General features: G+C 43.2%; 1 protein-coding gene across 2 annotated transcripts; it reads right to left on the bottom strand.

The window, feature by feature from the left end:
- Positions 1-1,658: 1,658 nt before the first annotated feature.
- Positions 1,659-20,632, bottom strand: erbb3a (erb-b2 receptor tyrosine kinase 3a). Of its 2 annotated transcripts, XM_076037360.1 has the most exons (29): positions 20,310-20,632; positions 13,952-14,106; positions 13,435-13,621; positions 12,227-12,352; positions 10,626-10,691; positions 10,356-10,474; positions 9,730-9,871; positions 9,448-9,561; positions 9,121-9,238; positions 8,955-9,028; positions 8,713-8,803; positions 8,462-8,479; positions 7,692-7,897; positions 7,469-7,598; positions 7,042-7,135; positions 6,762-6,916; positions 6,620-6,673; positions 6,373-6,514; positions 6,156-6,275; positions 5,969-6,067; positions 5,417-5,602; positions 5,167-5,322; positions 4,970-5,045; positions 4,736-4,882; positions 4,548-4,645; positions 4,238-4,450; positions 4,084-4,152; positions 3,729-3,990; positions 1,659-2,848 (listed from the first exon to the last, which is right to left on the bottom strand). In XM_076037360.1, the coding sequence occupies exons 1-29, from the start codon at positions 20,395-20,397 to the stop codon at positions 2,055-2,057; spliced, it is 4,299 nt and encodes a 1,432-aa protein (XP_075893475.1). In that variant the 5' UTR covers positions 20,398-20,632; the 3' UTR covers positions 1,659-2,054. The 2 variants fall into 2 exon arrangements, with proteins under 2 accessions (XP_075893475.1, XP_075893476.1); XM_076037361.1 differs by lacking the exon at positions 8,462-8,479.
- Positions 20,633-20,634: the final 2 nt, after the last annotated feature.

The raw sequence follows: 20,634 nt of genomic DNA on the forward strand, positions 1-20,634 counted from the left end.
CAAAATGCAACCGAGGGGGAAACTCTTTTAGCACGTCATGATTTGGAGTTTAGGGTTACGGTTGTCTTCCGTTGCTCTATCTATCTATCTATCTATCTATCTATCTATCTATCTATCTATCTATCTATCACCACTTGGCGTTGGCACTATAGTTCACTAGATGGCGCTGTTGGGCCTAACTTGACGTATGAGCTACAAGCGCTTGGAAAACCAAGTTTTCCTGGTTTTGTAACTTTGACCACACACACACACACACACACACACACACACACACACACACACACACACACACACACACACACACACACACGTATCACATTGGCATACGTATAGAACAGATCAAGTGTTATTTTCACTTGTGGTGAAGCTAACAAACTGTCGTGGCATAGGTTCAAATGGATCTCGACACAGTGCATATGTTTGCAACAAACCATTTAAAATCTATAATAGCTAAATCATGTCTAATTCAACTTTGTGGTCCTTTGAGCTGGCTAACATACATCATTAAGTCAGTCAGGTCAACTTTCTGAACTACGCTACACATTTGTTGTTCAACGTTTTTGTTTACATGTACGGATATTTTCACGTCATATGATGCAAAATTCTTTGATATTTCTTGCAATCAACGAAATCTATAGATTTTGCAATATAATATTAAAAAAATATTTTTTTTAATATTACAAGTGAATGAAATGGCTTCGACTAGAAGATCTTGCAAAAATAAGCCTGACATATTCTGCTTCATCTGCAGTGAATACAGCATTGTTCCTAACAGGAATCTAGGCAAAAGTTTCTAGAAAGCATGCTTACCATGCTTATTTTGGTATTAAACTTGGTGACCAGAATACAGGTTGGGCGCCACACATAGTATGCAAGTCATGAAGTCTGTCTGAAGTTTGGAATTCCCTTGGTTTGGACTGACAGCTACTTCTGCACAACTGATGTGACTGGGATCACCAGAAAGAACCGAAGCAGCCTCAAGTATCCTGATCTTGAATTGTCCTGTAGCTCACTGTGATGAAATTCCAGTACCTGTCTTTGGAGAACTTCCTAACATCAATGACAAAGATTCCTCCACTGTTCCAGAAGAAACTACAGCGCTTTTTCCAGCACCTTCACCAGAGCGCTTTACATTGGCATTGACATCACCCATTCACACACACATTCATACACCAATGGGTGGCTGCTGCCATGCAAGGTGCTGCCAACCCTATGAGCCACAGCTGCTCATAATAATGAATTTGCACAATGAAGATATAACCTTCAATTTATATGCACCTACCTTTATCAATGTCTATTATTCAATTAACAGAAATTGAATGTTGTAACATTTAATACATTCTGTTAGAAGACAATTTTTTTTCTCCTAAAAACCTTTTTTGGATGAGAAATATTGAAATATTGATGAAAATCAACTGATAATGCCACAAAAATGTAATCAGTTTAGCCAGAAGATCAGATTTTTCGAAATCAAATTAGCATAAAAACCTGACCTGATAGAGAAAAATTGGATTGGATTGGATTCAGCGGAGCAAAATGGTCCTAATTCAGCTGAAAAAACATAGACAACTTACAAAATGTTTTTTTGGTAACCCAGTATTATTATTATCCTAGCATCAATCAATGAATAAATGGCCAGATTGCAGATGTATTCAAAATCAATATTCAAACAAAATACCTTTATTGAGCACAAAATGCAGTTTCATTTACAGACTTCTCAGAGTATTTAAGTCCAAACTATACAAACACATTTGTTCTTGCAAATGATAATTTCTGTTAGTTTCAAAATGTAAACAAAAGAGTATCACTGGTTAGGGAATTTCTGTTAGTCAGACATTCAGCCGCCATTGCGCGCGCACACACGCGCGCACACACACACACACACACACACTGACGAACAAGGGACATATAGTTGGGCTTTTTTTGCACCATGGGCTACATTATTTTTCTTTACATTTGTATTTCCTCCATCCACAGCTCCTTCATGAAAGCATCTCAGTTAGTTCTTTTAAAGCTCATGTTGATTGAAAAAGTCAGAGGAGTTGACGTGTTCTTCATGTGGGCACCGCTTTGGTCTTCAGTGTCATCCTGCTGTGCCAGTAGTCTGGATTGTCAAAAGATCTGTCTCCACTTGCGCGGTCCTCCAATCCAACACCAGCACGCACTTTCAAGAAGGTGTCCAGCCCGTACCTGCGTGCCTCCCTGCCTGCCGCTGCCCTCTCCACATCCCTCTGGACATTCTGGTACACCACTGCATCTCCAGGCTGCAGTGTTGCCCGGGCGTCCATGTCTTCGTACTCGTACGATAGGTCCTCCTCCCTCTCCCGTATCTTAGGAGCCCTCATATCTTTCAGCGCTTGCCGCAACTTTGGCTGTGGGTTTGTGTACTGGTAACCGTCCTCGACGTACTCGTCCTCTTCTTCTTCCTCCTCGTCCTCCTCATCTTCCTCCCTCAGTTTCTGGTTTCTTGTCTGTGTCAGAGAAAGGTGAGGAGGAGCAGGAGGACAGTATGCTGGAGGACCGTCTTTCTCACTGCCCCGGATGTCCATGTATTCGTATTCAACTTCATTCGAGCCCTGCTGCTCAGAGTCTGAGTTCTGGTGGCTCCCCCTGAGTTCCACCGACGGCACGGTGTCCTCTGAGTACGTCGTCAAGTGCGACGACGTGGAGGCCGTGCGCTTTTTGTTTGGCCTCAGCCAGACGCTGTTGTGCTGGGGCGACACGGATACTGCACAGGTCTGCTTGTTCATATACTCGTATTCTTCATCATCTTGGTCATCCAGCAGGCTAGATGAGCGCGACTTGCCCATTCTGCCACGAGTGGCTCGAGAAGCGGACAGCAGGGTTTCTGGGGGGGATGAGGAAAACAAAGGGTGAGGTTTGCAGGGATTTTGTGAACGCAGTAAAAAAAGCAAAGCTACATCCTTTTTTTCCTTTTACAGTTTCTCTTTCTCATTGCTGATTTTGTTTGTTGGAGCGAGCACACACAAGCTGGCCCCCATGTTTGTCTAGATTTTGTATATTAATCTTTCTTCTTTTTTAACACCTGTAATTATTTCGAAAACATGAGTAGATCACTTTTTCTGCGTGTTACTCTTGTGTATGAATGGATATCTGTAGTGATATGTAGCAAGATATCGGTAAGCAACAAGAAAATGTGTTTTGTGGAAGGACACTTGTAGAGCAAGCACAAATATTTTATAGAAACATGACAAGCTGGAGAAAAGCAATGTTTCAACTGCTGCAGAAAATGGAAATCGGCCCTTTCGCAATTACGTGCGGCATTCCCACTGGACTGAGGGCTGGTGTGTTTAATGTCTGATGAATAGTGTGTCTTAAAAAAACTCCTATGGTTGTAAAATGGAAATCTCAAGAACTGTTTTAATTTGTGTTATAAAAATTGAATGAATTAAATTATGGCATTTTTATACATACCACAACTGCATTTAAAACTATGATCTTTGATATCAAACAGCTTTAGCGGCTTCAGAGTAGTTTTGTTTGGTGTAAAACAAGGAAAAATAGCCCTTTGCATAGCCAACATTGCAGACCCCTGCTCCAGAAGTACATATATCACAGCACACAGTTCAATGTATCTGATCTTCAAAATACATATGACCCTGACCAAAGTTGCAGTGTTACCTGAATGAAATGAAACTGAATAGAGGCCATTGTGTAATTGCAATGCCTATCCAGTAGAGCCAATAAAACATGAACACTTCTCTCACCTCTTTCTGGACTGTCTCCAGGAAGCACATAGCCATTCTGGTCCTCCTCCTCCGTCTCAGGTGATGAAGACTCCAGAGGCCCACCCGACATGCTGTCCCTTTGTGACATGTACGCGCTGTCCTCTCGATGTCGGCGTAGCTTCAGACTCCCCCCGAGAGAAAACTCCTCGCTCATCTCCGTCTCCACCGCTGTGCCGCAGCCCTCTGAGCTTTCCGACATGGTCCGCATCGAGTTCAGGCGGGAGCGCGACTGCCACATGGCCTGCCATCACAACCAGCTCTGCGTTAGTAATGTGTAAAAACAAAAGAGGAAAGTACACCACTATGATGGTGGCGACGGCGGTCTTCTGTTCACCTGCACTGAGCTGTCAATGCCGGGCGTCATTGGCAGGTATCCAGACACATTTGAGGAACTAGGAAGGACCTTTTAAAGACAGAGTTGGGATTAAGATCCACAGGATTAAAGAAAATACCGAAACAAAAATAAAACCAAACATCGAGGTACTTACTCTGTTGGTTTCCAGCCTTGTGAGGCGACTGTGGCTCCTGGATGGAGAGACGTAGTGTGAGGGAGGACCTATACCTTCTACCTCATCCTTCCCATTCTGCACCACTATGCCCATGTCCAAGTCGTCCATGTCGTCCACGTCGTCCAGGTCGTCCAGGTCTACGCTCCGCTGAACCGGTTCATCATGGGCGGGCTCCTGATGGCTGCACTCCTCCTGATGGTCAGAGATCAATCACAACTTGCATAGTACGCACTGCGCTGTAAACAGAATGCGTTTGTTCCAATAGCTGACAATAAGATCCTTGTCTTACCTTGATCACCAGATAGCGAGGTGGGTCTCTGGCCATTCGAGTGAATTCATTCGCCAGTTCTTTGAATGTTGGCCGAACATTCTCGTCAATCATCCAGCCTGGGGACAACAGACGCAGAGCGTTGCTCAGTATTACACACACGGACTCATTAGAGGGAACTGAAGGCAGAACCAGAGATGGGAACTCACATTTGACCATGACCATGTAGACATCGATGGTACAAATTTGAGGCTGGGACAGTCGCTCGCCTTTCTCCAGCAGATCGGGCACTTCCTGTGGACGCATGGAGGTGTAGGGCTCTGCTCCATTGGACATCATCTCCCACACAGTTACTCCTGAACAACAGTGTGATGATATGAGTTAGTGTGTCTGATTGAGTTGGAAAACCCACACCCCACATCAGCTGATAGAAGCTCGCTCACCGTAGCTCCACACATCACTCTGATGCGTGTATTTGCGGAACAAGATGCTCTCCAGTGCCATCCATTTGATTGGAGCCTGAACACAGAAGCACATGATTTTTTTTAATTTTTACAATTCACAAATTCTACATTTCTGCAAGGAACAACTAAGGGATTTGGCTGAGTGCGCATCTCTCTATGGCAACCGCGCCACAGACCTTGAGTTCATTGTAGAAGTACTTCTTGTCATCCGGGTACAGCAAGTCTGCAATGCCATAGTCTGTGATCTGTGCTGTGTAATTATTGTTTAGAAAGACATTTCTGGCTGCCAGGTTCCTGTGGACCACCTTGTTCTCCTCCAGGTAGTACATCCCCTGATGAGAAAAACAGCAAGGGTTAGAGACTGAGATCCCAGTGTGATAAACCAAATTACTGTAAAAACCACAAGCAAGTCCATTTGTGTGTTACCTTTGCGATTTGGACACACCAGTTGAGCAGTCTCTGTGGACTGAGCTTATTTTTGCAGTTTCGAACGTGCTCCAGCAGGGAGCCGTGACTGTTGAACAGGGTGACGATCTGCAAGCTGTCTCCAGGACAGATCCCCAGGATCCTGACAATGTTTGCGTGGTCTAAGCTCCCCAAGGTCATCATGTGCTGCAGAGGAGGGATGGGCATTAAGCATAATGCATGGGTCAAACCTTGCCATGATGAAGATCTCGTACTATAGAAGCAAATATTGACTTTGTGTAGGTCTGATAATGTTTCTTCACAGGAACCAAGGGGGAAACAGGAACTTGTCTACATGTGCAGCTCTTGATTTCACAGACACGGCCAATATATTCAATGTTGATAAATGCATATGTTCAATATAAATCAACCAATCCCTACATTTAAAATATATCATACAGTCTGCTCAACAATCTAGTGATGTTATTTACAAAGTTCAAAGCTATTTCATTTCATTTCTTTTTATTCTATTTTATGAGTTGCTTTTATTTCAAAAGAATCCAGTTTGCTTACATCTGTCAGCTCGTTGAAGGTCTGTCGTCCTGTGCGATCTTGGATGATTTTTATCGCAACAGGAATCTTTACCATGTCCCCCTCAGGAATCCAGAATCCCTGTGTCGTAAGAGTACAGAGGACATTATTTTATTAAACGCACACACAATGAAAAAGATGACAGACAGCAAAAGACAACCACCAGTACCTTATGGACCGATCCAAACACTCCTTGGCCCAGCAGCTTGAGCTTACGGAGCTCTGCTGGTTTGAGGATCCGTGTATGGACTCGAGCTCCTTTCTCTCCGGGATCCATGGGATCAACACTCTAAAGGAATATAAAACAACAGTTTCTAAAAAAACAAACAAACAAACATAGAAACAAACTCATAACATCACAGTCAATTCCCCTGCGCCTAACTGACCTCTTGGCTTTGAAGGTATCTCCTCATAGCTCGCTTGCGGCGGATGGCCAGGCCCCGGCGGTACAGCACCGTCAGCACAAACACAGAGAATGAAATGAAGAGAAGGGCAATAACTCCCAGTACGATGCCCGTGGTGGCTTGTCTATTAGCAAATACAAAGGAAGAAGAAAAAAAAGAAACAACACATTACAAACTGGTAGGAATTTTTAAAAAGTAAAATGTACACATATCAAGAGGGACAGCGTACCCAGAATTGTACCGAGATGCCTCGACACAGTCTCCAATCCCTGGACCCTTGCACCTGAAATAATGAAGAAAAAAATTGAGTGGAGAGAAAAAAAAACTGGCACCGGTTTGAAAATAAAGTCCTTCAAATCAGATTTCCTGACCCTTGTGTGCAGTTAACGTGGCAGGGCTCACAGTGGCCCTGCTTGTTGGGGTATTTAAAGATGACCTCCTCCCCTCCCATCACGCCCTCAGGACACGAGGACACGCAGTGCGGGCCGTCCTGTAGCCTGGCACAAGCTTCGCACTCGTCGGCTCCCTTTTTAAGCAAAAAACAGAGAAACAAAAGTTCAGAGGTAAAAAGTTGACCTGACAAAAAATTGCGGAGGAAAATAATAAACAATACTGCCTGTAGGTGGCAGCAGTGCAAGGAACAAGTCCTACCGGGCCTGTGCACGTCTGCTTCCCTTCTTGGACTTTACACTCCGAGTGGCATGGCATACATTCCCCTGCCTTAGTAGCAAATTCCCGCTTCTCACTGTATTTAAGGCAGGAAACAATATAAAAATATAAAGTCTGAAAAGTTGAAATACACAGAAGTCGGGATGCACCGATACAGGTATATGACAATATTGTTAATTTTGTTTGTACTGCTGCGAAAGTCGTGACAGTCATTTGTATTCAAGAACAACATGTCCAGGAATGTTTTTCAAATCACAGAACAACTGTGGGAAAAAAAATCTAAGTAATTCTGTAATGTGCAATGGCTTTTTTAAGTACTTGGTATCAGTATTGAAATGTTCCTATGGAGTACCAAATATCCTAGCGCAAATACTGAGACTGTTATTAGTAGTAGTTTGTAAAGTCCTACCCAGTTAAGAACATGCAGTCTGGGACACACGCTCCTCCCCTGCTGTAGTTCTTACAGGACAGGCACTGGTTTGTTCCCGGACCCCAGCAGCCATTGGCGCACAAACGGTCACATACGTGGCCTTCGGCGACTGGAAACGCAAGCAGGAAAAAAGCAACAACAATGAACATAATTACCATCACAGACAAGCTACCTGATTCCTCAAACATCCCCTCTCACTCACCGCACTCGCGGACGGGTCGGTTATCCTTGACGTCGTTTTTCTGGCGACGGCGGGAGCTGCTGCTGATTGCTGTCCAGTTGACTGTGTCCACGTAGCAGAGCTTCTTGTTCCCAGTGATGTACACAGCGCCGTCATTGATGTGGCGCAGCGAGCGCAACCCCAGGGAGGTCAAGGAGGGGCTCCGTATCACCATCAGAGAGTAGAGCCTGAAAATATGACCATCCAAAGGATACGTTAGTGGACGATATTTTAACAAAACCACACTTTATGATTGGTTACATGTGAATTTTAGGGGGAAAAGGGCTTTTGGTGTTCATGGAACATTTCAACAATTTAAGAAAAACATTTTAAAATGAGGGTTTACCAAGTCAGAATGAATTCTTAAAAAAAAAAAAAAAAAAAATCAACTCTATATTTGAGGATCAGACCTTATAGTTTTGGTCATATCCATGATTGAACATTAACTTTACCATTTGATGCAATGTACCAAATTCTGGTATCACTAATCAAGCTAACCCAAAAACTCAATTTTTCATTTTGTTTTGTTATATTGTCTGACTTTGTAAACCCTTGGAGAAAATGCAGAGGTAGACTTTCTTAATGTTATGTTTGTTTGTTTGCTTTATACCAAGCCATTAGCAGCCAAATATCCTTCAGAGAGAATAAGCATGCAAAATATTTTCCCACCACCGTATGAAACACCAATTCCGCCCAGATATCAGTTGTGAGCGTCAAGGGGCAGATTGATGAATGTGAATTAATTACCGTACCTTTTAGAGTTCACTCCTCTATATTGGGGTAAAAATGAGGTTTGGCCGAAGAAGAAAGAGATACAGAATCCCAAAAACAGTCAGATTCACAGTAGTTCATGTTGCAGTATACATATATATATATGTATATATATATATATATATATATATATATATAAAAAAAAACAACAACAACATTTTTGTGACATGGCTATAGTTAACTTTGGGAACATAAACAAGGTGATTGAATGGAAAAAGGAAAAAGCTCTAACTTGTAAAGTGTTCTGCCCTGAATGGTCTCCAGGTTTGAGAAAACCGACAGGTTGGACATGTTTTTAGGCCACGACTGGATACTGAGGAAGTCTGCGATAGGAGCCAAAGTGTGTCAGAGGTTTAACCAGACAACAAACACCAATGTTAAAAATTAACACACATTAAACTCACACAGACACGCACAGACACACACACAGAGACACACACACACACACACACACACACACACACACACACACACCTGTTATCTCTCTCACAGTGTTGAAGATCTTCAGTTTCGCTGGATCGAGTGCCGGCACACCGTTGTAATCGTCCCTGTGAGGAACGATGGTACACGAAGGTGCAGACATTAGAACGCACGTTTGGTATTTTACTAGTTTTTTAGGTAGGAAAATAATTTGACCTACCCCTCAATTCCAGTCACCAGGAAGTGCAGACTGCCCTGAATCGTTGTGCAGTTAATGAAACTGTCAATGTTAAGTGCATCCACTGTTTGCCTGTTGGGTCCTCCGGTCCCGTGGCAGGCTGGGAGGGTGATTCAGCGGAAGAGGAAGAATAAGGATTAATAATTAGAGCAGCAAAGCTGTGGTCGAAATTTCGATTTTAAAATATAAAAATATAAACTAAAATGAACAAATATTATGACATCAGACGGTAGATTTGCCACAAGCAGATACTGTATATCTGGCTTGCATGATGCAACTATCTTAAAAGCTGCTGAGTTTCTCCAATACCTTTTGGGCATAGACCTCCACACGGCTCACATTTTTTCACACCATTTTTCTCCACCTCCGTTTTATCAGATGGACAGTTGCTGACACAGGAGGTGCCATCCACCAGAAAGTTTGCTGAAAAAAACAAAAGCACATTTTGTCAAATCATTTCCTGAACTAACAAATATACGGAAAAAGGGGCAAACAACTGCCAAAAAAAAAAAAAAAAAAAAAAAAATGGACTGTTGGAAAAAAATTTCTGAGGAATTTCTGAGGAATAAGGCAACATGTGTGGGGACTCACTGGGACACTGGGCCACGCAGATTGAGCCATACTGGTACTTGGCATTGGGGTTGGGCTCCAGTTTGAATGTGTGCTTGTTGTAAATTAGGGTTTGAGGACACAGAGGCACACACGAGCCGGAGTTGTTGAACTTCCTGCAAGCCTGCAACCAATGGTGGATGACACATTTAACAAACAGATTTACCGTGTGTTCGTTTTTTTTGTCATTGGGTGTTTCAAAACATTAAAAGGTTCCATATTCCACTAATTTCTTGACGTCTTCATTTTTCTTCCTAATTTGAAGCATCTGTTGTGATGTCATAAAATAATCTTTTATACAACTCCATGTTTGCTCCACTGTCTGAAAAGTGGAGCAAAATCAAGAAGCACAGGTGTTTTTCTGACAGCCTCAAGACAACTGCAACCTCCTAAAAAAATATCAAATCTGATCTCTAATTTGGAGTTGATCTCAATTATATCTCTGACGAAAACACAAGGCTCTCCAGTGAGAAGCCCGCTAGTAAAGAACAGCTTTATCAGTTTAAAATTTAGCAAGAAACAAATCAAGTTCATTCATTATTACCTTTACTGATAATACAGTTGCTTTTCAACATTGTGGGACAAAGGCACTGAAGGTGCGCACTTACATAGCAGTCTGTATCCAGGGGTCCAGTGCACCCACCAGCACACTCAACATGGCAACACTCGTTTGGGTTTCGACCAAAGCATCGACCGTTGCACTGCGGGGCGCACACTGTTTTTGTCACTGAAATAAATAAAAAAAGACATATGTAAAAATGTCTACAGCTACTAGCGTTGTTAAGCAAGTCTTGCTGTGTGTGTTTCATGGCCAAATAAGTTCAGAGACAACAGAGAGGTTGGATCGGAGATGATTAAAGGATGATGAGAACACTCACAGATCTGGCACGTGTCGTTTGTTGGACCCCAACACGGAGCGTCTCCGCACGCAGCATCACAAGGCTCTAGAGTGACATTCACACATTATTAGCAGCCAGTGCATAGTTGCGCATTTTGTCCAGTGATATAACAAAAATAGAATAGAATAGAATAGAATAGAATAGAATGCCTTTATTTATCACACATTGGCCCGGCTGGACCCAGCCCGATGAAGCAACGTAGGTTCAACCTCCTGTAGGCTCACCACCCGCAGAGGGAGCCATAGGGGTCGGGTGCATTGTGGTTCAGGCGGTAGTCGAGGTCGAGGGCCTAGACAACCCAGGCCTTGGAGACAGCATCTGGCTGTAGGGACATGTAATGTCACCTCGCTGGGGGGGAAGGAGCTCGAGCTTGTGCAGGAGGTGAAGAGATACCAGCTAAATATAGTCAGGCTCACCTCCTTGCACAGCCTGGGCTCCCAGGGGAGGTTGGAGACATTGTGTCCGAATGGACCATGCTCTTCACCTCTGTTGTTAAAGGAACAGTGGACCAGCTCCACACTTCCCGCCGGGTGCTTGAGGCTTCATGGGATTTCGCCCAACCAGTCCACAACATGCTTTGTGGATTTGGAGAAGGCGTTCCACCATGTCCCTCGATACCTCTTGTGGTGGGTGCTCCAGGAGTAAGAGGTCTGGGGCCCTCTGTTAAGGGCCGTTCGGTCCCTGTATGATCAGAGCAGGAGTCTGCCACATTGCAGTAAGTCAGACTTGTTCCCAGTGCATGTTGGTCTCCGACAGGGATGCCCTTCGTCACCGGTTCTGTTCATCATTTGCATGGACAGAATTTCTAGACACAGCCGGGGCCGGAAGGGGGGCCAGTTCGGGAACCACATGATTGCGTCTCTGATTTTTGCAGATGATGTGATCATGTTCGCTTCAAAACCGAAGTCGTTGTTCTCGACTGGAAAAGGTGGCTTGCCCTCTCCGGGTTGGTGGAGAGACCCTGCCTCAGGAGGAGGAGTTCAAGTATCTTGGGATCTTGTTTACGAGTGAGGGAAAGATGGACGGCAAGATCGACAGGCAGATCAGTGCAGCATCTGCAGCGATGCAGTCGCTGTACCGATCTGTCGTGGTGAAGAAGGAGCTAAGCCGAATGATCATGAGCTTTGGGTAATGACTGAGAGAACGAGATTGCGGCAGAAATAAGTTAGAAATAAGGTGGCTGGGCCCACCCTTGGGGGCAGGGTGAGAAGCTCAGTCACCCGGGAGGAGCTTGGAGTAGAGCCGCTGCTCCTCTGCATCGAGAGGGGTCAGCTGAGGTGACTCAGGCATCTGTTTCAGATGCCTCCTGGACGCCTCCCTGGAGAGGTGTTCCGGGCTTGTCCCACCGAGAGGAGACCTCGAGGAAGACCCAGTATATGCTGGAGGGACTATGTCTCTCGGCCGGTCTGGGAACGCCTTGAGGTCCCGCATGAGTTGGAGGAGGTGACAGGGGCCAGGGAAGTCAGTCTATCTCTGCTGAGACTGCTGCCCCCACAACCCGACTCCGAATAAAGCGTCAGAAAACGGATAAATGGATGGACATTGGGGAAATTAGCATAATTTCAGTCACATTGACTTACTCGGAAGTCCGTTGTCCTCGATCATAATATCAGACGTGCCGTCCTTGACGATGTCCAGCCAGTTGATCTGCGAGGCAAAGCTCAGGTACTTGTTCTGGATGATCTTCACCCCTCCCTCCAGAATCTCTGAACACAGGCGGCACACAAACACAAATTTAAGCGACGGGGATGAGCGATCACTGCTGCGAGCCCCAGCACGCCTGTGACTCATCGCATCACACTTTCCCCTCCGCTGTTTACTACAAGGCACATGAAACGACGTCGCCGCAGACTCATGTTTTACAGTTAAGCAGCCGAACCGTGGGACATTCTCACTAGACACTGTTATGTTACTTTAAGGGTGTGGCAATGCTGTGTGGGCGGTGGGAGCTCCAACGGTAGAGTCACATCCTGGCCTGGGCTCTTATCTGCTCCACGACACCCACCCACTCTCTTTTATATATATTGTGCAATAAGACAATACAGTGACATTAACAGACAGACAGAATGAGTAACAAACAACAACATTGATAGTTTTGTGTGTGTATGTGTGTGTATCAATTATAAATACAGCAGTTGGAGAATTTTTGCATTAATATATAATAATCAATACTATAATTATCAGACAGAAAAAAATTGTAAATATAAATAAAATAAATAAGTCAATAACTAAATTAATTAAGAATACATATATATGTATGTATATATATATATATATATATATATATATATATATATATATATATATATATGTATATATATATATATATATATATATATACATATATATATATATATATATACCATTCAAAAGTTTGGCGGGCACATACTTCTGATTTAATGGTTTTTCTTTCATTTTCACAACTATTTACATTGTAGATTGTCACTCAAGGCATCAAAACTGTGAGTGAACACATATGGAATATGTGTTATACGAATGTGAGATGAATCAAACAAGTTTGGTATTTTAGATAATCTTGAATAGCCACCCTTCATATATGTACTGAACATTTTTTTATTTTGCCACATTAATCCACATATCTTGGTCACATATTTGAGGTCTTCAGTATGTATCGACAGTGTAGAAAGTAGTAAAGATAAAGAAGAAACAGGTGTGTTGTGATGTTTTTATGTTATCACATTTATATACACAGGATGCCTCGAAGCCCTACCAAGCCATGGGAGCCAACCCCCTCATCCACTCTCAAAGTAACAGACACAGTATGTACCTGTGAGGTGTGTCAGGCCCAGTTCCTGCAGGCCATGCAACCCGTCCATCTGGTAGTTGACCATGACAGCCAGCGCGTACTTGTCCTCGTACAGCGTGGTGCCTCGGATGACGCGCAGGTTGTCCATGGGCAGTCGGCTGAACTCGTTGACGGCAATCAGGATGTAGCCCGTCACCTCCCTGATGGACTGTGAGTGAAAAAAAGGAGCATAAAAGGAGTAGGAGTGAAAAGAAATATGCACGTAGCTTCTGTTGCTCTGCTTGAGGATATTTCTGGTAACCTAAGGTGTGTTCCGCTTGTGTTCTTAGTCACCACCAAAATGTCACGCTGTGACTGATTCAAAGTAAACGAGCTCATCGGTCAATCGAGACGGAGGTATTAGTCACTACAGACGGAGATAAACAACTCGTTTTGTTTCAGGCATCAAAATGATTCATGTTCTTTCTTATCTTCACTGAGCCCCGTGCAGAAATTTTCTTTTTTTTTTAATGACCAGTAGCGCAGTGCAGAAGCTCACCTGCAGGAAGGAGAAGTCCCTGGTGTGCTCCATCATGATGATTTCAAGGTTGCCCATCACAATCTCGCAGCCCATGTACTGTTGTATCAGTTTGTACTGGTTCTCTAAAGTTCCCGTCACGCTCAGGCTGTTCTGGGTGCCGGTACAAATGACCACTGAGAAGAAATAACGCATTATTATTTTTGCCATGTAAAAATGTATCAAAGACATGTACAAATTGCAAAAACAATGTCATATCCGCATTATGACATGTGACACTTGCGATGACTTTCATGTTTTTTTGCACATAAAGCAATTGAAAAAGAGTCAACAAAATAGCGAAAACAAGTATTTGGGGTTGCCTGGAAGTGACGTCATGACTTACATCAGTTTCATGTTTCTGAAAAAAGAAGAATCCTTATGGAACCTTACAACAGAGTCTTTTCGAATCTGAAAAGCATCAATGGAATCAATGGAAATAAATGCCTTGTTGGGTTGGTTTTGTAATTGCAATTATTTTGGGCAGTAACCCTGGAATGGCAAATATTTTACTACTACTCCCAAACATGGAGTACCATTAGCTGTTACTACACTACTAGCCACAAGTATGTAGCGTAGTGTAGAAATTCAAAGCATTTGTTGATATTCACATGTTGGCTGTGCGCATGCATATTATTAAATAGTCAAAGGGTGAAGAACTTTTGAAAAAGGTTGTTCTATTCCGCTCACTGCAGCCCACTCTGCTATGCTCATATAAATGAACTGTATGAAACAAGCAGAGGATTGTGCCCAGGCCGTGTGGCTCTTTGGGACAAACATGAGGCCTTGTTTGTCACGTGTGGGAGTTCAGTGTAACTTTCGAGGCTGCTTTGCTATTCAAATGCCAGGCTGCATCAGGAGAAGCAACCCAGTAGAACAGATTAAAACACGAGTGCTGTTTTGAAATAGCAATGAGACCTGCAATCATAAGGTGGCTTTCCATGAGCGTGCACACACACACACACACACACACACTCACACACACACACTTTAGTAACAAAGTTTCAACTGAGCTCTCACATCTGAAGCCTAAACTTTTCAATTTCAAAAAGAAATGAAAAGACTCATCAGGGTTTCTCTTTTACAAGGATGTTTACTTGGTGATGCTATTATATAGTTCTTTTCCATTTCAATATTGTGAAATAGCCGTAGATGGGGTTGCAAAGGTGTGCTAGCAATGCTAAATTTACGAATGCCTACCTGTGGATTTGACTCAGTGAGCTATCAGGGAGATGACAGTTTTTTTTTTTTGTCCGGGAAAACTGGTTCCTTCTTTTTTGTGACCCGTAGCCTCTCTGTGGTTCACACATTTCACTGATTCCGGCCTATAACAATATAAATAATAAGTCCCTGAATATTGATTCTGACCTGCCTGATGAGTTGAATAACATAACACGGCTGTATTGAACTATCTCTCCAGTGTCACTCTTGACTAACAGAACTAATAGGTCTGTTGATGCTGCTGTGTCTTTGCGCTTAAACTCTATTCTATTCTATTAAATGACTCTCTACTAATATTTGTACATGGTGATCAGGACATTTTACTGTTAAATCTCAGTTACAGTAAACTTAATACCTATGTGGTTCACCTAGTGTTGGGGCAAGTGTTGTATTTTCCATCATTTGCTGATGTCCGCGGTCTTGTGGATCCAAAGAACGTGCGTCAAACCACATATATGCACTGACTATGCCCAAGTATGTGTTCATGTTTGCACAAGTGAGATAGCGACAACCTCCTACACCCATAAAGTCCTGATAAGAATCACTTTATTGTGTCGCAAAGAACACTGAGGTCGCAAGTGACGGTGCTCGAAAACTGGTTTATTGCTGTTGTTGACCGAAAAGAGTTTGAGTTTTTCTCACCCAGGAAATCTGTGATGACTAGTTTGCTGTCGCCCAATGTGGGTTGCGTTAATAGTACTCAGCATTTCCTTCCACTGGTTCACTTTAAAATAGTTTAAGCCACCATCACTTTTTGTCCCTCTGACCCTTCATTTACAACACAGCGCTATAACGTGAAGGAGTCACAGGTAGCCTATTACGCACCCAGGTAAGAACTAATGGTTCAACTATTGAACACCAGATGAAGGGTAAAAACAGGGCAACTACTGGTATTCTAACAGGAGCACTGGAGATGGCTGCCCACCGCTTCCAGTGATATGTTACTTATTAATGGTGGTTTATTTGCAGGATCACTGGATAGACCTTTCTCACTGTCAACAGTTCAAACATTAGAGCTGTGATCAAAAAGAAATGGGGATTTTCTTTTGTTGTGGCAAGCGGAAACAAGGATTTGCCAACTTAGCACACGTTGAAAGAAAGACGCCACACGCTTACCAGGATCTTAACTACCTTTAAAAAAGAAGAAAACAATTTTTTCCCCTCTCTTGTTCTTCCTGTTATGTTACCAGTACGTTTCCTTGTAAATTCTGTAGGTTTTCTTCCATTTGTATTCCCTCTCTGCTGTCTGTCTCCCTGCCCACCCCCCACCCCCCTGTCATCAAGCTGATGAGTCTCACCTCATTCTTGTAAACCTGTCCTGGTGCATTTTAGTCTGTGTGTTTTCTTTGCTCTTGTCAGATCAGATTGTGGCTTGTGCGTTCGATGTTCCAGCCCTATTCGTACAACAAGTTTGATTCGAAATTTATTAGCAATGTCCAAGCCTGCTTGTCGTCCTGTACTTAATTGCTTTCGTGTCCCAAATCCCCCTTCATATCTTCTGCTAATCTACAGCACAAACTGCACCAGCTGTCTTATCAGCACTGTGAACTTGGACTTGAGCTCACACTATATAGATCCTGACCTTCTTTCTTTCTGTCTTGAAAGTTCGTGAACTCTATGCTTTACATTTGCATGCCCAAACACAGGTGCTCCTGCTGTTCCTCAACATAGCGCGACCATTATGCTGGTATTACTTTATATCCATCAAACTGTTTTTTCAGGAGCTGCTGCACATTGGCAGCCAGTTGACGTAAGTCACGTAGGTTTATGAGCGGCTGTAGGGTGAAGGACTTTATCGGCCTCGCCTTGGTGGAACTCTTGGAGCAGCTTGGCTGTCACCATTGGGGTTTATGGTGTTTAAACATGTTGACTGGGAAGTGCGCATCAAATATTTGCGCACCTTATACGTTTTGGAAATCTTCCGAAGCTACTATATGCCGTGCAGGCACGACCTACTCTATGCACACATGCAGCACACTGCGTAACAAAATGGTATGTCAGCAATACAAACAATGCGGCGGCTGCAGCTGTGGGAGCTAGTTGAGTGGGTTTCCTCTGTCAATGGAGATCTTTCAGAGCTGGCAGATGGATGATAGAGGGGGAAGGAATGGGGCGGAAGGTTAGCGCGCTCGCACAAATACAACTGCCCTGTTTCGAAAGAGCAGAGAGCCGATGGCAGTCTTTCTCTGTGTGTGCGCCGCGCTTCTCTACTGCGGCTGCTTTTGCATCGCGCGTCGCACATCAACTTAAAGCAGAATGCCTCCCCTTTTTGTTCCAAGCGCTGAGATGTAACCTAACACACCACGACAACTTAGCACAGATCAGGTTGAGCTGTAACTTTCATTTGTCAGATACCGGGGTTTCAATGCAAAAGTGGAAGAAAAAAAATGAGAGGGGCACAAAAGAAATTAGGAGCAGATAAACAATCTCCGTAAAGCGGTTGAGATGATGACAGAGGTAAACAGAAACTTGGCACAGAGTGGACAGAGATTACTGAATACCGGCTAGACCGGCGCGCGGTGTACCAACACACACACACACACACACACACACACACACACACACCAACGCACAACGCACAAACAAGTTCCAGGGGATGGCACCTGAACAAAGAGCTGTCGCGGTGCAACTATTGGATCAGTCACACACACACACACACACACACACACACACACACACACACACACAAGGATGTTAGAATGGAAATTGCGTTTTTTCTGTCAGCGTGGAAGTGCAAGATAATAATCAGACTGGCAGTGTGTTGAGGGGCTTCATGATGCTAGCAAGAGGATTGACAACATATTTGTTTTTCCTGGGTCACTTGTTTGCATGGCACCTGTCAGGCTGAAGCAGCAGGTTGTTGTGTCCAACTATTACTGAAAGAGGCCACGCCCAACTGTTGTTTTCCTCAAATGTGACCCAGCATGTTTTACACGCATATCATGTGCACATACATATATATGTGTACATATATATGTATGTATGTGTATATACAGTATATGTATGTATGTGTATATACATATATATGTGCACATATATATGTATGTGTGTGTATGAATATATACATATATATGTATATATATTATATATATATATATATATACATATATATATATATATATATATATATATATATATATATATGTATATGTGTGCACTGAAAAGCATAACAATGTTTACTTAGAAAAAAATCTACAAATATAAGCACATGATATGCTGCCTCTTCTATGAGTGTAAAACATGCTGGGTCACATTTGAGGAAAACAACAGTTGGGTGTGGCCTCTTTCAATCATAGTTGGACACAACAACCTGCTGCTTCAGCCTGACAGGTGCCATGCAAACAAGTGACCCAGGAAAAACAAATATGTTGTCAATCCTCTTGCTAGCATCATGAGGCCCCTCAACACACTGCCAGTCTGATTATTATTAGACTGGCATATATGTATATATATATATATATATATGTATATATATATATATATATATATATATATATATATATATATATATATATATATATATATATATATATATATATATATATACATATATATATATATATGTATATCTATATACACACACAATACAAATATACGTGCAACATGCACCTGCACTGATTATTAGCACAATAGAGTACATCAAAAATGCATGCAGTGTCCTTTTAACATCACTGTATAAGAATGCAGGCAGTGCTGTATAGAAGAGAGCGCAGCAGAGTAATAAAGTGATGACTGGCTGCAAGTTTGTGCAGTTTATCATGAAAATAAGTATATAAATAAATATATATATGAAAATATATAAATAAGGTGGCGCAGTGGTTAGCGCTGCCGCCCCACAGCAAGAAGGTCGTGGGTTCGATTCCGGGCCTGGGAGCTTTCTGTGTGGAGTTTGCATGTTCTCCCTGTGTCTGCGTGGGTTCTCTCCAGGTTCTCCGGCAGTCCAAAAACATGCATGTGAGGTCAATTGAACACTCTAAATTGTCCAAAGGTGTGCATGTGAGTGTAAATGGTTGTTTGTTTGTATGTGGCCCTGCGATGAACTGGCGGCTGACAGTTGGGATAAGCTCCAGCAGACCCCCGTGACCCTGAGCTTGGGACTAAGCGGGTATGGAAAATGAATGAATATATAAATAATAAGCTCTTCATTTATTTATCCTGCCTATGGAGCCAATCGCAATGAGTGATGAGTGATGAGTGGTGAAAGGCAGGGGTACACCCATGACAAGTCGCCCCTTTGCCCTTAGAACTGGTTGATGTTGTGGTTTTAGTGTGGAGCCTGATGCACATTGAAAGAGTAGCTTTGTCAGTCAAGCACCAGTGACAGTGATGTCAGGTCGATATTGTTTTTCCCAAACACAGAGCACCACCACCTGACTCACCTGCAACCCGGAAATTCCAACACGAATTACCGGCTAAAGTTCACCGTGTGATTCAAATCACAACACCTCTTTACGCTCTCAGCTACATCCTAGCATTTGAACAGTGGCCAGGACACAACTCCAGGCCAAATCATTTTTCAACAACAGTTGAAAAAAATCAGTCTTAACCTACATCAGCAGACTATGGTACAACAAGAGTCTCCTCTGAAATGCCCCATTATTATTATTATTATTTTAAATTTCTAGGTGCATCTCTACAGTTTTTTACATAGCAACTCACATAGCAACTGAATTATTATCTTCTAATACAACCCATGACTTCAGAGGAAATGCTGCTCCAATTTGCGTTTGTGAAAAGTTTCTATTCTTGGACACAGTCAGTCATTTTTACCTCAATGTAATGACTTTTGCCCTTTGTATATTTTCCCACCAGTGATTTAAACGGATATAAAAAGCTATTTCGACATGTCGAAAGTGGAATTTGTCTTTGTGAAGTAATCTCTTTCGGGCTGCCTGCGGTCGTCAGACAACAGGCGGTAGAAGGTTGGGCACTTGTGTCACAAAGCCTCGGAACAATGGGGACAAACGTAATAAAGCGCCGGTGGAGTCGTGGGAGAGGCGCAAGGTGACTCATAGCAAACAAGTCTGACTTGTGTGGAGCGTCTGGTGTTTGTGAGGCAGGACAGGTGTACCCGTGCGAGCCTGCGTGCGAGTGCGCGTGTATAGTATAGTACACCTACCTCCTTGTGTCTCTGCGCTGCAAAGCTGGGTAGTAGACAGCACCAGGACGCACAGCACCTGCAGGTGCCTCCTCGCGGTGGACGTCATCCTTAAATTCCCGAGCTGGTGGCGTTTTAATCGCGCAGAATGAGCATGTTCATACAAAGCGCGTCCTCTTCTCGTCAAATATCGTCCTCGGCTGCCACGGTGTGAGAAAGTCCACCCAGAATCGATTCCTACGCTCTGTTCGGCGCTGTTTTGTCTCCCCGTTTCCCTTTAATGGGAAGCATAAGTTCCGACCCGTGTTCACAGTCCAGTCTTGCTACCGCTGAGTGACTTTTACAA

Source organism: Nelusetta ayraudi, unplaced genomic scaffold (genome assembly GCF_046127955.1).
Source record: "Nelusetta ayraudi isolate G7.1 ecotype Tasmania unplaced genomic scaffold, CSIRO-AGI_Nayr_v1 ptg000050l, whole genome shotgun sequence".
Classification (NCBI taxonomy): Eukaryota; Metazoa; Chordata; class Actinopteri; order Tetraodontiformes; family Monacanthidae; genus Nelusetta; species Nelusetta ayraudi.

Excerpts from the sequence above, each read along its gene's own strand:
- erbb3a (XM_076037360.1), bottom strand. The coding sequence starts at position 20,397 with ATGACGTCCACCGCGAGGAGGCACCTGCAGGTGCTGTGCGTCCTGGTG. Across the intron at positions 10,692-12,226 it reads CGAGGACAACGGACTTCCGA|AGCCTTGTGATGCTGCGTGC; the intron begins GTAAGTCAATGT and ends ATGTCACTCTAG. Across the intron at positions 9,872-10,355 it reads CCCTGGATACAGACTGCTAT|GCTTGCAGGAAGTTCAACAA; the intron begins GTAAGTGCGCAC and ends CATTGGTTGCAG.